Genomic DNA, 14,285 nt, shown 5'->3' with positions numbered 1-14,285 from the left:
AAGAAAGGTTTAGAAGCTCATTAGGTGAATCAATACCACAACTCTTAGAATATGTAGAAACAATACTAAATCATGATCATTAGTCTATTATGCAATTGACAGTATTAATTTTTTTTTTAAAGTTCATTCGTATAAGCTTCTGTGCAATTTGCCTATCAACGAACCAAACATTTGTGTGTGCAAATAAATTTATGCTGATGATAATGAAACCAAACACATGATGAAAGACATTCATCATTTCAGTCCCTAATTTTACAAACATATCCCTTTTAACTTCATCTTGGCAAAATTAGTACACGAGTAACAAATTAGGTAAAAATAAGTAGAAATATGTACAATTGGGAAAAACAAATTTGATGGAGGGTACGTAGTGTCGTAGTGGAACTTTGCAACGACATTAGTTGAAAGCGGAAACCACCTCTGCCAAAACAAAACTATCAAACAGATTCAAAGTGTGCGCTGTTGAAACTAAAAAGAACATAAACCAGTGACAACTGAGTAAGCAAGCGATTCGATCATGGCGGGTTCCGATCCAAACAAGCTCATGGCCAAAGCCGATAAGCTGTCAGTCTCTCTCTCTCTCTCTCTCTCTCTCTCTCTCTCTCTCTCTTTCACTGTTATCATTCCTCAGTTTCTTTTATTGTAGGTTTGTGGGTCATGTCTATGCAATTTGATGCAGTTTTCCAGAACCCACTACTGTTCTGTGAAAAAATCTCAAACATTTGAGACATTATCTAGTGCTTTGGGTTGGGTTTGTGAAGTAACGTATTGGGTAGGAGTTGAAAATCGTTTTTCTTATTCGTTTCTTTAAGAATTGTTAGTTCAAGATTGATGTTTTACTCGATCAAGATTGCAAATTTGTTTTGGTTATCGGGGAAGTATGAAATTGGATGAATTGTACTTGGATCATTCATCAACTTAAAGTTTTCAGTAATATGAAGTTGGTGAATTTGTGATGAGGACAAAGATTTTGTCTTTTGAATCTTGATCATTGAAGTAAAATTCAGTCCTCAAGCATAAGAGTTTTAGTTCTTATTCTGAAGTTGAATTCCCCATGTTTTAGGACAAAGCTCAGTTTTACAAGGTGGAATGCTGATTGGGAGAGCGCTACTCTTCTGTATGAACAAGCGGGTACAAATGCACTATGCATCTCAGAAATTTTCTTGCTTGATGGGGATTTGTTCTTAGTAAAATGTTTCTGTGTAGCCAATGGGTTTAGGATTGCTAAGGATTATGAGAAAGCAAAGGAGGCGCTCGAAAAAGCATCAAAAGGACAAGAGCTGATCTCTTCGTATCCTCATTTATATTAAGTGGTTTTGTTTGATGATCTGTGTGAATTTCGTCTTGCTATATCCTTTACTCTGGAATCAGACCCTGGGATGCTGCAAAGCATATGGAGTCTGCTGCTGCTCTTGCAAAAGAGTTAGGCAAGTGGAATGAAGTTGCTGATTTTTACAGAAGGGCATCGGAACTATACACAGTCTGTGGAAGAGCACAGCCTGCATCAGATGCTCTTGCAAAAGGAGCCCGGTAAAGACATTGTTCACTCTCTTCTTCTTGTAGCTTTTTATATTAGGGGTCTCGTGTTGGTCCAAAACTGTTAGTTTACTTGCAAGGAATTGATTGATTTTGACATGTACTTGGGAGTTCTTGACAATTGGAAGAATTATTTTTTATTTTAAATAATTATTCATTTAAAAAAAAAAGAATGTTGAGCTTTGATTACAGTGAATTTGCACGCGCACACACATACTGGGAGGTACCTGATCTAGAAAAACCTTTGTTTATTTGAGAGTTCCCACGTCTTTTTTTCTCTCATATATGTGCATACACTAGAATGGTGGTTAGGCTAGAGAGGTTTGGCCTCTTTTGTGCTCTGTTGTAGTTTGTTCCTCTTACGGTTTAAATGTGCTTGTCTATTCTAAACCATTTGATATGTTAAAATTTACTACAGTGCGCTTGAAGATCATGTGCCTGAAGAAGCTATTCAACTTTACATTGAGGCATGCACTATTCTTGAAGACGATGGCAAAGAGCAAATGGCCTTTGATCTATATCGAGATGTTACTAGTGCTTATATAAAACTTCAGAAGTAAGATTTATTGATATACCGATTATTATTATTATTGTTATTATTATTATTATTATTCAATTGTCACTTTACTTTATTAAGAAGATGCAGCATGTAGTGGCTTATATCAGCATAGATATCTCAGCAATTGAGGCTAATGTGTTGAGAAATTGAGTTTTATAGGTTTATTTTTCAGGAAAAGGGAATATTAATGCTCCACTACCACAAAGTGGTATAATCACGTTATATATTTGGTGTTTTCTAGTACATTAGAGTCAACAGTTTTCTTACGAGTTTTTTCTTATTGCTGGTGATCTACAAATTATTGCTTCAATTATTTACAGGTATACAGATGCTGCGGCTTTTCTGTTGAGATGGGGGTTAGCAGCTGATAAATGCAATGCTACTCATAGCCAGTGCAAGGTGCGAACAGATTGCTTTTTGCACATTTATCTTTCGGTTCTATGCTATTGGAATTGTTTCCCGTGACACTATCCTTTACCATTTTTCTAGTGTTCTTTTGGACTAATTTAGAAGTACTGGTTTCTGATATGAATACAATGTAAAAATGGCTCCTTTGATGAAGTACCTATGCTACATAGAGGTCTAAAGCCTGAAAAAGAGACTCGTGTTCTCCGTGAAGTAGAAACTTCTAAGAAGGAAAAATTTGCAACTAAGTTTCTAGAGACTGTACATGTTGTTGCATCCTTGTTTCTCCGTGACGTCTTCATCCTTGTTGTTGCAATGAAACTAATTCAACGGAATATTTCAATTAGAATGCAACTATGTGTAAAGGTTTAAATCAACAGCTGTTCCCAGTTCTGCAATTCTACTGAAGTAATCTATTAACGAGAAGCAAATTGTTGTGTAAAAGAATCAAATTGTCGTGTGATGACTGCTTCTCTTTGTATACAGTCAAATACTAACTAGCATCTGCATATGGGAGATTAAGCTGTTGCATTATTAATGTTGTTATCTGTTTTTTTTTAGTTTCAGTCTATTTTTAATTCCATAGTTATAAGATATTTATGAAGACGTTAATTTAATAACCTTGTTGCATCAGGCATATCTAAGTGCAATTATCATATACCTGTATATTCATGACATCAAGCAAGCAGAGAAATGTTACAACGATTGCTCCCAGTAAGTAAAAACTCTTAACTGAAACTTCTGGTATAAGCAATACATTGTGGTCTTGTACTTATGTGTTCTTACTGTTATACATCAGACTTATTTACTAATAGGCAATTTTTCGAGGCAGAACCCAAAATTGTGGGTATTATGTATATTTATAATTTTATATCAAATTTACCAGATGCTAGTTTCTTTTCATATGAAAAAATTTATCGTCTACCTGAGCTGCATCTATATAAAGATCCTAGAATGATGACATGAGAGGTTGTGGTTATTTATACTCATGTGAAATTCTCTATACATGTGATATCCGTTTTGCTGGTAAGTACTACCTACATGATTATACGCCAACTTCTTTTCCTGTGTAGGGTCGATGCTTTTTTGGGCAATGATCATGGCAGATGTGCTAGTAAACTTCTTTCCGCATACACTGAAGGTGTTGTTGAAGAAATTAAACGCATTGCTCAGTCAAGTGCAGTTTCTCATCTTGATCACATGGTAATGCATATGCTTGGTTCTCTACCATTATTGGTTCAGCATTAGTCTAGGATATGCCACTGCCATAGGGATGTTGAATTAAACCTATACGATTTTGAATGATTTTGCTATTCTGTTCTGCAAATATGTCTGGTTTCACATTAGTTTTACTAAACTGAAATGAATGCAGGTCATCAGACTCGCCAGGAAACTGCCTACAGGTGATGTCAGTGGGCTAAAGACAAATGTGTCCAAGGAGCAAGAGGAATTGGATGAAAATGACCTTACATAAACTCGTGACTGACGTTGGCATAAATACCCCCTAAACCCTTGTGATGTATTGATACTTGATACTACATTCTTATGCATCACCTCGCGAGGAAGTGGATGTTTTTCCCCATATAAAAAAAATGAGCTTCTCTTGTAATGTATAACCACAATTCCTTGGCCTGTTTAGTATTAGCTTCGTGTATTTACACTTCGCATCATTGTAAGATTTCTGTGTGATTTGTGGGTTTGCATGGGCCTTAAAATATTGTAACTGGAAAAATATATACTCATACTAAGTGGTATTCATAGCTAATCTCAGAATTCTACTAAAAAAAGAAGAAGAAGCAGCTAATCTCAGAAAATAATATTTGAATGGGTAGTTAACAAAATAAAGACGTCAAGTTTTGAGGAAATAAAATAGCTTCTATAACCTGGTGAAGTTACTCTTAGAGGTTTCAAAGCTTCTCTACGGAACTTAAGCTTTACGAAACTATCTATGTCCCTGTTTGAGGACTTGAACGTTTTCGTCAAGGCGAAGTCCCAGAAAAACAATAGCAACAAGAAGAAGCACAACACAGCAACACACAAAACAATTGCAAGCACAGAAGATGTTACTCAAAGTGGTCGATATGGATACCGAATCTTTATTACAATGAAAACTGGTAAATTAAGTGGTGACATTTCAATCTAACATTCTTACATGCCAAATAGACTCAAGAACTTCTTGAATTAGAGAGCAGCCCTTCAGGTTTAGATATCACAAATTGAACAAGTAAACAATTGCATCTCACAAATTATCGATTTGGACATCCTCCAAGTCGAGAGTGCTTAACAATTTGAATTGTGAAAGCAGTGCATCTGATAATGTGGACATGTAAGTTGCAAATACAAGAAGAGAACAATTCTTTACATACCCAGGCCTGGTTTGATTTCTCCTTTTAATTTGTGAATTGATAGTCGACGGGTTGACATCTCTTCCATTACTTGCCCACCGTCGCATACATAACCAACCTTTTCTATTATGGCAGTCGACAAAGTAAGTTCTCGCATAAGGTCGTGCATCTCAACTTTTTGTAGATAGCATTGATGAATTGGCCCATGATGTTGAAGATATCATTGTGGTTTGCAAGAATCAGAGACTTGGCCCATGATGTTGAAGATATCATTGATAAATTTTTGTACCACATGTATAGGGAGCCAACTGGGGGTCGATTCTCAAGGATACTACGCAAAACCATTCTCGCTCCAAGTAATATTTGGTATAGGCATAAAATTGCAAAGATGCTGAAGAAGATTACTGAAATGATCAAAGCCATTTCAGAGAGGAATCAAAGGTACGGTGTTGGCTTGATATGAGGAGCAACTTCATCTGAAGATATTCAGAAACCGTGGCAAAACCAAGCAGCGTCCTCATTTTTCATTACGGAAAACGAACTAGTTGGCATTGAAGACAAGAAGCAAATACTAAAGGGATAACTTTTGGATGAAGAGCAAGACCAAACTGTTAAATCTATGGTTGGCACGGGAGGGTTTGGAAATACGACTTTAGTTGCCAAGACCTTCAAGAATAAAAACATAAATAGACATTTGATTGTTATGCATTGATTACCGTTTCCCAAACTTATAATGAGAGACACATGCTTTAAAGCTTGATCAAGGAATTCCACAAATCAAGGAATGAGAATATCTTTGCAAATTTGGATGCCATGAGCCCCATATAATTGAAAGAGATGTTGATCAACTAGTTGGAGTCCAAAAGATACCTAGTTGTTCTAGACGACGTGTGAGATATAAAAGTTTGGCGAGAAATAAAGGTATCACTTGAAGATAGGCAACTCGAAAATGATCAACTAACTATGATTTGACTTTCGAGTTGCCTATCTTCAAGTGATACCTTTATTTCTCGCCAAACTTTTATATCTCACACGTCGTCTAGAACAACTAGGTATCTTTTGGACTCTAGCTAGTTGATCAGCATCTCTTTCAATTATATGGAGCTCATGACATCCAAATTTGCAAAGATATCCTCCTTCCTTGATTTGTGGAATTCCTTGATCAAGTTTTAAAGCAGGTGTCCCTCATTATAAGTTTGGGAAACGGTAATCCATGCATAACAATCAAATGTCTATTTATGTTTTTATTCTTGAAGGTCTTGGCAACTAAAGTCGTATTTCCAAACCCTCCCATGCCAACCATAGATTTAACAGTTTGGTCTTGCTCTTCATCCAAAAGTCATCCCTTTAGTATTTGCTTCTTGTCTTCAATGCCAACTAGTCCATTTTCCGTAATGAAAAATGAGGACGCTGTTTGGTTTTGCCACGGTTTCTGAATATCTTCAGATGAAGTTGCTCCTCATATCAAACCAACACCGTACCTTTGATTCATCTCTGAAATGACTTTGATCATTTCAGTAATCTTCTTCAGCTTCTTTGCAATTTTATGCCTATACCAAATATTATTTGGAGTGCGAATGTTTTTGCGTAGTATCCTTGAGAATCGGCCCCAATTGGCTCCCTATACATGTGGTACAAAAATTCATCAATGATATCTTCAACATCATGGGCCTAGTCTCTGATTCTTGCAACCCACAATTCCTCTCCAACATTTTTTGGTTTGTTGGCCTCCGCATCCTTTAAGAAAGCTTTCATGCCTAACTCCTCCTTTATCTTATCAACTTCATCATGGACATCGGCTATGGCGGTTCCTTCATTCTCAAGAACTGATACAAGCTTTCCAGTCAAGAGATCCGCTATAGATGAGGCCATATTAATAGCCTTCAATCAGTATATACTTGATTTCTCTACAGTTAAAAAATCAGAAGGTTAAGTATTTTGAAAAATGTGCGGCTATTGCCACCCTATGAACTACTTTACTCACCCTACATACTCTTCTCACCCTAAAATATTTTCTTAATTTGAAATTTACTTTCTTTACTCATTTGCAATACTAAAAATAACCCTTAAACAATACTATTTTGTTCACCCAATATTTTGAGGCAACAGCTTCTCTAAGGCGTAGGACTTTGCAAAAAATTCTTTTAACAACTCAACCTACTTTATAACGTTTATTCATAGGGTAATTGGTGAATTATATATATCTTGCATGCTTGTATTTAGGTCATCTTTTCCATCATTGCATGTTTCAGCTTCAACAAAGGATCAAGGATCAATTTGAAATGATCTCATATTGGCTCCAATTTTGCATTTTTTTTCTTTGCCAAAATCCAAATCCAAATTTTGTACCTCAATAAAACATATTTAATTCAGTAAACATATCAAGATATTTGTCTTATATTGTAATTGTACATGAGGTTATTTTAGTCATTCAATATATTATACACTTTAGGGTGAACAAAATGGTTTGTAGGGCGGTAATAGCCGCAACTTTTCTAAAATTATATTGCGAGCGTACGTAATGGTAATAGTATTGCAAAATAATGCATTTGAGATAATATAGATGTAGAACGACGTACCAATTGTCGATGGATCTGAGCCTTCGAGAAAAAACTGCAATGGTGATTTGGGTTAAATCCATGAAGCTCCCGTCAAGAACTCAAGAACATGATTCTTGTACTGACCACCGTCTTCATTCAAATGAAACTGATCGATGTCGTTGATTGCCCAATGTGGAAATAATAATGATGCGGAGCAGCAGATCTACTTGACCAAGACTTGCAACGCGTAAATTAAAGGAGAAGTACGTATATACTCTAGCTAGTATGAGAAGATAAGATGATCATTCTCAAAGTGACATGTGTGAGCTTATAAGCAAATGCTTGCACAGCTGATGCACTGAGCTAAACCCTAATTAGCACAAGACTAATTAACAGAAGGGACTAATTAACACAACTAACTCATATTCGCAAACCATCTGCTACCATTGATCAGTCTCCTTCCCGCGTTCCAGCATCACGCCTGGGAGAGATGTTTTCAATTTTCTACCCACATGACTTGTTTAAGAGATCATTTGTAGATGAAGCCATATTGAACATCGATCTGTTAATATTATATCCCTCTGTATAGAAGAGAGAAGTTAAATGAGTAATGATAATAAGTAATATTGAAATGATGAAACTTTTATAAATCGATAGATGTAGAACAACGTACCAATTAAGTGTTGACGGATAGTTTCGATAAGATCTGAAAGCTCACAGAAGAACTGCAAAGATCTGGTCAAGAACTCAAGAACTAGACTCTGGTCAGTGGTCACTGACTTAGTGGAAATGAAACTGCCATTGTTGATAGAGAACCTTTTTTTTTAATATATGATGCTAATAAACTTGACCAAGACGCCTCTCTGGTTTGCAAGCTCTGAAGAAAACTGAGGAGGAGGTAAGACATGGTTTCACTCAAGCTCCAGAAGCGGCTCGCGGCCAGCGTCCTCAAGTGTGATCAGGGTAAGGTCTGGCTTGACCCCAATGAAGTCAGTGACATCTCCATGGCCAACTCTCGCCAGAACATATGGAAGTTGGTTAAGGATGGGTTCATCATCAGGAAGCCCACCAAGATTCACTCCCGATAGCTCCCGTGCCCGTCGTATGAAGGAGGCCAAGAGGAAGGGTCGTCACTCTGGATACGGTAAGCGTAAGGTACCAGGGAGGAAAGGCTTCCAACCAAGATCATCTGGATGCGCAGGATGCGTGTCCTCAGGAGGTTGCTGCGCAAGTACCGGGAGGCAAAGAAGATTGACAAGCACATGTACCATGACCTGTACATGAAGGTCAAGGGTAATGTTTTCAAGAATAAGAGAGTGCTCATGGAGAGTATCCACAAGTATAAGGCTGAGAAGGCAAGGGAGAAGACTCTGTCTGACCATTTTGAGGCCAAGACGGCCAAGAACAAGGCTAGCAGGGAGAGGAAAGATGATAGGAGGGAAGAACGTTTGGCTCAGGGGCCTGGAGAGCTCAAGCACCAGTTGTTGCTGCTCACAAAGCACCAGTTGCTGCTGCTCCCGAAGCCCCTGCTGCGGTAGCTCAATCCTCCTCACAGGCATGTAAGATATCCAGGAAGTGAGTCCTATGAAGATAACTGATAGATGGGTTATTGTATTGACAAAAAATGGGTTATTGTTAAAGATCCATGTGTTTTAAGTTGTTTGAATAGTTAGCTTTAAAGGACCAGAATCATTGTTTGCTTTGGACCCATAGTACTATGTTTTATAGCTGAAAGAAGTTTCAGAATCTTTGTACCGCCGTGTATGAAGTTTCGTATGTTTCATATGAATTATTTGCTACCAGTAATCAGTGTACTTCCATGGGCATAAAGTAGATCTTGGTGAGATGTTTTCAATTTAATTTGTACTCATACGAGCTTTTTAAAGCGGACTCTATTATACTTTTTTATTTATTTTGGAGAGCATTATGTATAGTTTTTGGCAAAAAATTGCAGTTGTACCAGACTCTGTGTCAACTTTCAGATTTCATGTAAATAATTAATTTGTTAAAACTGGTGTGCTCTAGCTATAACATGCAGAAACTTAACCAGCAAAAATAAAAACAAAGAAATGTAGCAAGCAATGTATCAATAATTGTTATACTAGAACAACACACACCCGGTGGGTGTGAATGTGTGATCATTTTTTTAAAGAATAAATAGAGATTTACTAATAATAGTGGGAGATGTAAGTCATGTAACTACCCACTAAAACATGCATGAAAGTTATCTGTAAAAGAATTTTTTGTTTTGAATTTTGTTTTACCTTTTTATCTTTTAAATATTAAATATAATATTAAATTAATATATAATGTAAAAATCTATATATTTTCACATGCGTTTTAGTTGATAAAATGTGTTTTGATTATAATAGTATATATGATGTATGCTATGCAGCAGATTACTTGTGAATTTTGATCAGAGAATTCTAACTTACATTTTTGTATTCAAATTTCATATTTTGGACATTATAACTCCTTAAATAGCACAGAAATCAACCAATCTAGATTTAACTATATATTGACCATTTACGAACTAAAGATAAGGATTCAAGTATTTCGAAACTTAAAGAGTCATGATGATAAGTATTTCCCAAGAGAAGCAACCAATACTTAGATGTAACTTAAAAAGAATAATAATAGATGTAAAATGACGTACCAAGTATTGATAGATTTTTGATAAATATACGAGAGCTCACAGAAGAATTGCAATGATCTGTTACCAATCCATAATGAACTGGACTGTTAATGCAACAGATGAATCTGTCTCTAGCAAACAGCTCAAGAACAAAACCCTGGACACCAAAGGCGGAACCATGGGGGGGGGGGGGGGTAAGCGGGGGCAGCTTGATCAGTGGCGGATCTAAGGTCCGGAAGTTAGGTGGGCGGAAAAAAATTTATCAACTGTAATGAAAATTCCTAAGAAGGTAAAAAAATAATTTTTACATATAATTCATCAATAATTTGAAAGAGATATAAGAATTGTCAATAAATAAGAGTCATTAAGAACTGTTACATAAAATATTCTATCTAAATTGCGCTCTACGATCTCCAATAGACTCAAAATGATCAATCACTGCCTCTGAGTCAATACCATCTACGTATTCCTTTTCAATGTGAAGCATCATACAACCTGAACGGTATCCGTCTTCCATCTTGTTTCTCAATCTAGTCTTTATAATTTTCATAGCTGAAAATGCACGTTCCGTAGTAGCAGTGGAAATAGAAAGTGTCAAGACTAAACGAATCAATCTATCAACCAAGGGAAAAAGCTTTGCTAAGTCTATTTCAACTAATCGTCTACATAATTGCGCAAGAGAAGATAATTTTTCAAAATCTTTATCAGAAACAACTTGATATGTATAATGCTCTAATTGTAACCTCAAAGCTATTACCTCAGATGTATCAAAGTCTTCCGGATAAAACTTCGCAGCAAGTTTGCAAAGAACTATGATTGGAGGGGTATCCATTTGAGCTTCTTTTTCTAATACTTCCACTTCATTCATTGGCAAAGAACTAGGAGAATCAGTACATGGAGTAGGCATCTCGGATGTAACTGATGTTGATGCTTGCTTATTGACATCTTTCTTATAGAACGAAAAAAAAATCCTTCATTCGTTTGGGTTTAGGATGATAATCAGACATCCTATCAGAATAACAACAATGCAAAGATTATTTCTCAAAGTTTGAAGAAGACATGCATAATATATTTGGATCAGTAAATATATTGTCTGATTTTGTTTATTGTCTGATAATCAGACATCCTATCAGAACAACGTACCAAGTATTGATGCATGGTTTCGATAAGATCTGAAATCTCACAGAAGAACTGCTATCTTGTTCAAATCAATGAAAATCTGGTCAAGAACTAGACTCTGTTCATTGTCTTGAATTGAAATTGCTATTGTTAATACCTTTTATCAAAATATAATGCAGACCAAGACTTCAGATGAGTAATTTGCCACCAGCTAGCTAGTGATATTGGTGAAATGTTTTAAATTTTCCACCCATAAGATGTGTAATCATTAATTCTCAATCTGCATGTAGGTCCAGTTGACCAAGACTTCTAGCCCCTATTTTATTTTATCAATTTGCGATCAAAGTTGTCATGCCTTTCTAAATAATACTGTTAATCTCAAGTTAATGGCCTCTGTTCAACCAGTGTTATCATGTAGTTTATCATCTAACTGAAAATTGAAAACAAATGTTTGTTTACTGTGATAAATCCAACAACGTTTAGGGCGGGAAATGGAAGAGCATGCAGGGCATTTCAGGGAAACAGACTTGATGAGTATTGTTATGAAGGGTAAGTATTGTGGTAAGCTTAATGTGCTTCTAACTAGCATTATACATCGCCATTACGACATATATATATGATGTCATCGCAGTATATTTTGTGCGTGTTCTCTTTACACTCCACTTGCGATAGTGTGTACTAGCTGCATTTTCTACATTAGTTTTATAGAGATGGAGAATTAGTAATGAGAATCCTATAAACTTCAACAAACAATAACTGGAAGGCTAATTCTCAATTTCAATAGTGAAAGATGGGGAGTGGTTTATCCCAACAGAGGTGACTAGGCGAGCGAAAATTGTCTGATGAAGTGGGAGTGCACCTACGTACATATTTCATATTTGGTTTATCCCAACAGTGATTTATAAGACCTGTATTTTTGGTTACCAATCCTAAGCAGCACACTAGTATCAGAAACTGCATAAGCTTTAGTGAACCCAATACCCAAACTGAAAAACTCTGGGCGATCAACAACTTTTTTTTCACAGATTTTTAACCACTTAAGGAGACACTAGCAAATCCTTATATCAATAAAGCAAAGGAGAAACAATATGATAAGGCAACAGAAAGTTTCTAAACGTTGGCATTGGCTTACACAAGCTTGATCAAGGCTAATATCCTACAATGGGTTTAAGAAATGACAGTAATTAAAAACAGAAACCCTAAATCAGCGTTCAAACTTGCAAATTGCAATATAAGGAATGATACGTAGCTACCAAACTCTGACACGAAATAATTTCATGAACCAAAATTGCACAAGCTGATGCATCATTCTATAGTTTCGAAAATGTCATCAACTACTATCAATAGAGATCAACTTGAATAACATCCTAAAGCAATGGAAAGCATGCTTCAAATCAAGGGCTGAAAAATCTAAGTTTAGGGTTTATAATTTGTTTTTCTCGCCTAAGGATATATCTTTCATTTATCTGTTTAATTTCGTTCGATATTTTTAAATTTCCCAATATATCGTGATATTTTCGAAATTATTGGAAAATATCGCGATCACGTTCAACGCGCACCATAACCACATTCCGCCATCATAACCTCATTCTGCCACGTGTCGCCACCACAAATTAAAATTCAAACATGTTTTTGAGGGGAATCGAACCCCTAATCAGGTGGTTAGGCACCATAGTGACCTTACCATCTCAACCAAATCATGCTATTGTTCTTCTATGCAATTATTATGATATATACAATCTTACAAATAAAATTTGATAAATTGTCTAATCCCAACTAATTTTACTAGTTTCTTTTTTCCTTCCTTATTATTCAACTACAAGTCAGTTGTTAGCTAATTTTTAATTTCTTTCCTTTGTTAACTTTACTATAAATACACAAAAAGATGTAATGCATTGTTGCACCACTACTATTTCATTTGTTCTTCTTAAGATTTTTCTTCCACTTACCTACTGTCATATAAATTGATGATGAATTTATGAGAAGCTTAACAATGCATTATTCACTATATTCTTTTCAAGTCAATTAGATGTTTATACTTTAAAATCAATTTTTACGATGGTTGTTTCATCTCAAATTACTACAACTCCTTATAGACTAAAAATTATACAATATTTTCTTATGAAATATAGTAGACAATTGATTAAAGAAACATCTCTCAAAATTACATCAAAAATTTCCATGTTATTATTTAAATTTCCATCAATTTTCTCAATTATTTTTCAAGATCGATATTTTCCCAATATTTCCATCAAAATTTCTATTTTTTGAACCCTCGATATTTCCGTAGTTACCAATATTTTAGTCCTTACTTCAAATCACACAACTACAAAGAAACACTAATCATAAATCCAATCAAAATTTTCAAAATCCATATATAAATAACAAAGCAAAAAACTGAGAACCACAGTGCCACCAGCCTCTTTGATCTTCTTCTCCGCAACCTTTGAAATAAGCTTAGTCTTCACCACCACCGGCCGGTCTGCCGGCAGCTTCCCCTTCCCCAAAATCTTAAGGTACCTGTGCTGCATCACATCGATCAACGACACATCGTTTTTAGTGGTCTTGTCCTTGACCTCTTGGGCACCAGTGACCAGAGCTTGTCAACGTTGACGATAGGGCAGTAGAACTTGTTGCGAAGCTTGTGAAAGTAGCGCATACCGACTAAATTCATATGCACATATATGGAAATTATCTAAAAGTATGAGAAAGATGATTAGAACACAACAATAGAAATACAAACTTCAATAATTATAAGAACATAATTCGGTATAGTCTCAAAAACATATCAAATACAATCTGAAGATTCTAAAACAAATATAAAACCAATATTTCCACATAAACAACAACTTACAATATTCATAGACATAATTGTAGATTGACACAAATAGACAAAGCCCATGGAGATGAGTTGCGAGAATCACACGTTGTAGGAACCTTAGAGGTACGGCTGTAATAAGTGAAACTCAGTAGAGATGATGATGGTTTTGGGGTGGATGTCTTGGCTAATTTGTGAGGAAAGTTTATGGTGGTGTTTTGGTAGAGTTTTGAGTCTTGAATGCTAATGAGAAGTGATGATTTTTCTTTGTGAATGATGTGCTATTTATAGAAGAGTTTTGGCTCCTTGAATATTATAGCTTGTACTT

The 14,285-nt window shown here is 35.7% G+C and overlaps 3 protein-coding genes and 1 pseudogene across 3 annotated transcripts in view; 2 read left to right on the top strand and 2 right to left on the bottom strand.

Annotated features, from left to right (window-relative positions):
• The window catches only part of LOC126786688 (alpha-glucosidase-like), a 109,533-nt gene that overhangs the window by 56,836 nt on the left and 38,412 nt on the right, over nt 1–14,285 (bottom strand). The window lies entirely within an intron of this gene.
• LOC126786698 (gamma-soluble NSF attachment protein) lies at nt 405–4,259 on the top strand. Its single transcript, XM_050512603.1, has 9 exons — nt 405–564; nt 1,064–1,131; nt 1,207–1,291; nt 1,372–1,530; nt 1,955–2,092; nt 2,416–2,494; nt 3,135–3,214; nt 3,574–3,703; nt 3,873–4,259. Exons 1-9 carry the CDS (start codon nt 518–520, stop codon nt 3,972–3,974), a joined length of 888 nt encoding a protein of 295 aa, XP_050368560.1. The 5' UTR covers nt 405–517; the 3' UTR covers nt 3,975–4,259.
• LOC126786905 (60S ribosomal protein L19-1-like) lies at nt 8,230–8,923 on the top strand (annotated as a pseudogene).
• LOC126786904 (putative 60S ribosomal protein L27a-1) lies at nt 13,479–13,798 on the bottom strand. Its single transcript, XM_050512866.1, has 2 exons — nt 13,727–13,798; nt 13,479–13,649 (listed from the first exon to the last, which is right to left on the bottom strand). Exons 1-2 carry the CDS (start codon nt 13,796–13,798, stop codon nt 13,479–13,481), a joined length of 243 nt encoding a protein of 80 aa, XP_050368823.1.

This window comes from Argentina anserina, chromosome 3, assembly GCF_933775445.1.
Source record: "Argentina anserina chromosome 3, drPotAnse1.1, whole genome shotgun sequence".
In the NCBI taxonomy this organism is placed as follows: domain Eukaryota; kingdom Viridiplantae; phylum Streptophyta; class Magnoliopsida; order Rosales; family Rosaceae; genus Argentina; species Argentina anserina.
This window is presented reverse-complemented; position numbering and strand designations above follow the sequence as displayed.

Coding starts and splice junctions, on each gene's coding strand:
- LOC126786904 (XM_050512866.1), bottom strand. CDS start 13,798: ATGCGCTACTTTCACAAGCTTCGCAACAAGTTCTACTGCCCTATCGTC. Junction 13,650..13,726: donor TTGACAAGCTCTGGTCACTG/GTGCCCAAGAGG, acceptor AGGTACCTTAAG/ATTTTGGGGAAGGGGAAGCT.
- LOC126786698 (XM_050512603.1), top strand. CDS start 518: ATGGCGGGTTCCGATCCAAACAAGCTCATGGCCAAAGCCGATAAGCT. Junction 565..1,063: donor ATGGCCAAAGCCGATAAGCT/GTCAGTCTCTCT, acceptor CCCATGTTTTAG/GACAAAGCTCAGTTTTACAA. Junction 3,704..3,872: donor TTTCTCATCTTGATCACATG/GTAATGCATATG, acceptor AAATGAATGCAG/GTCATCAGACTCGCCAGGAA.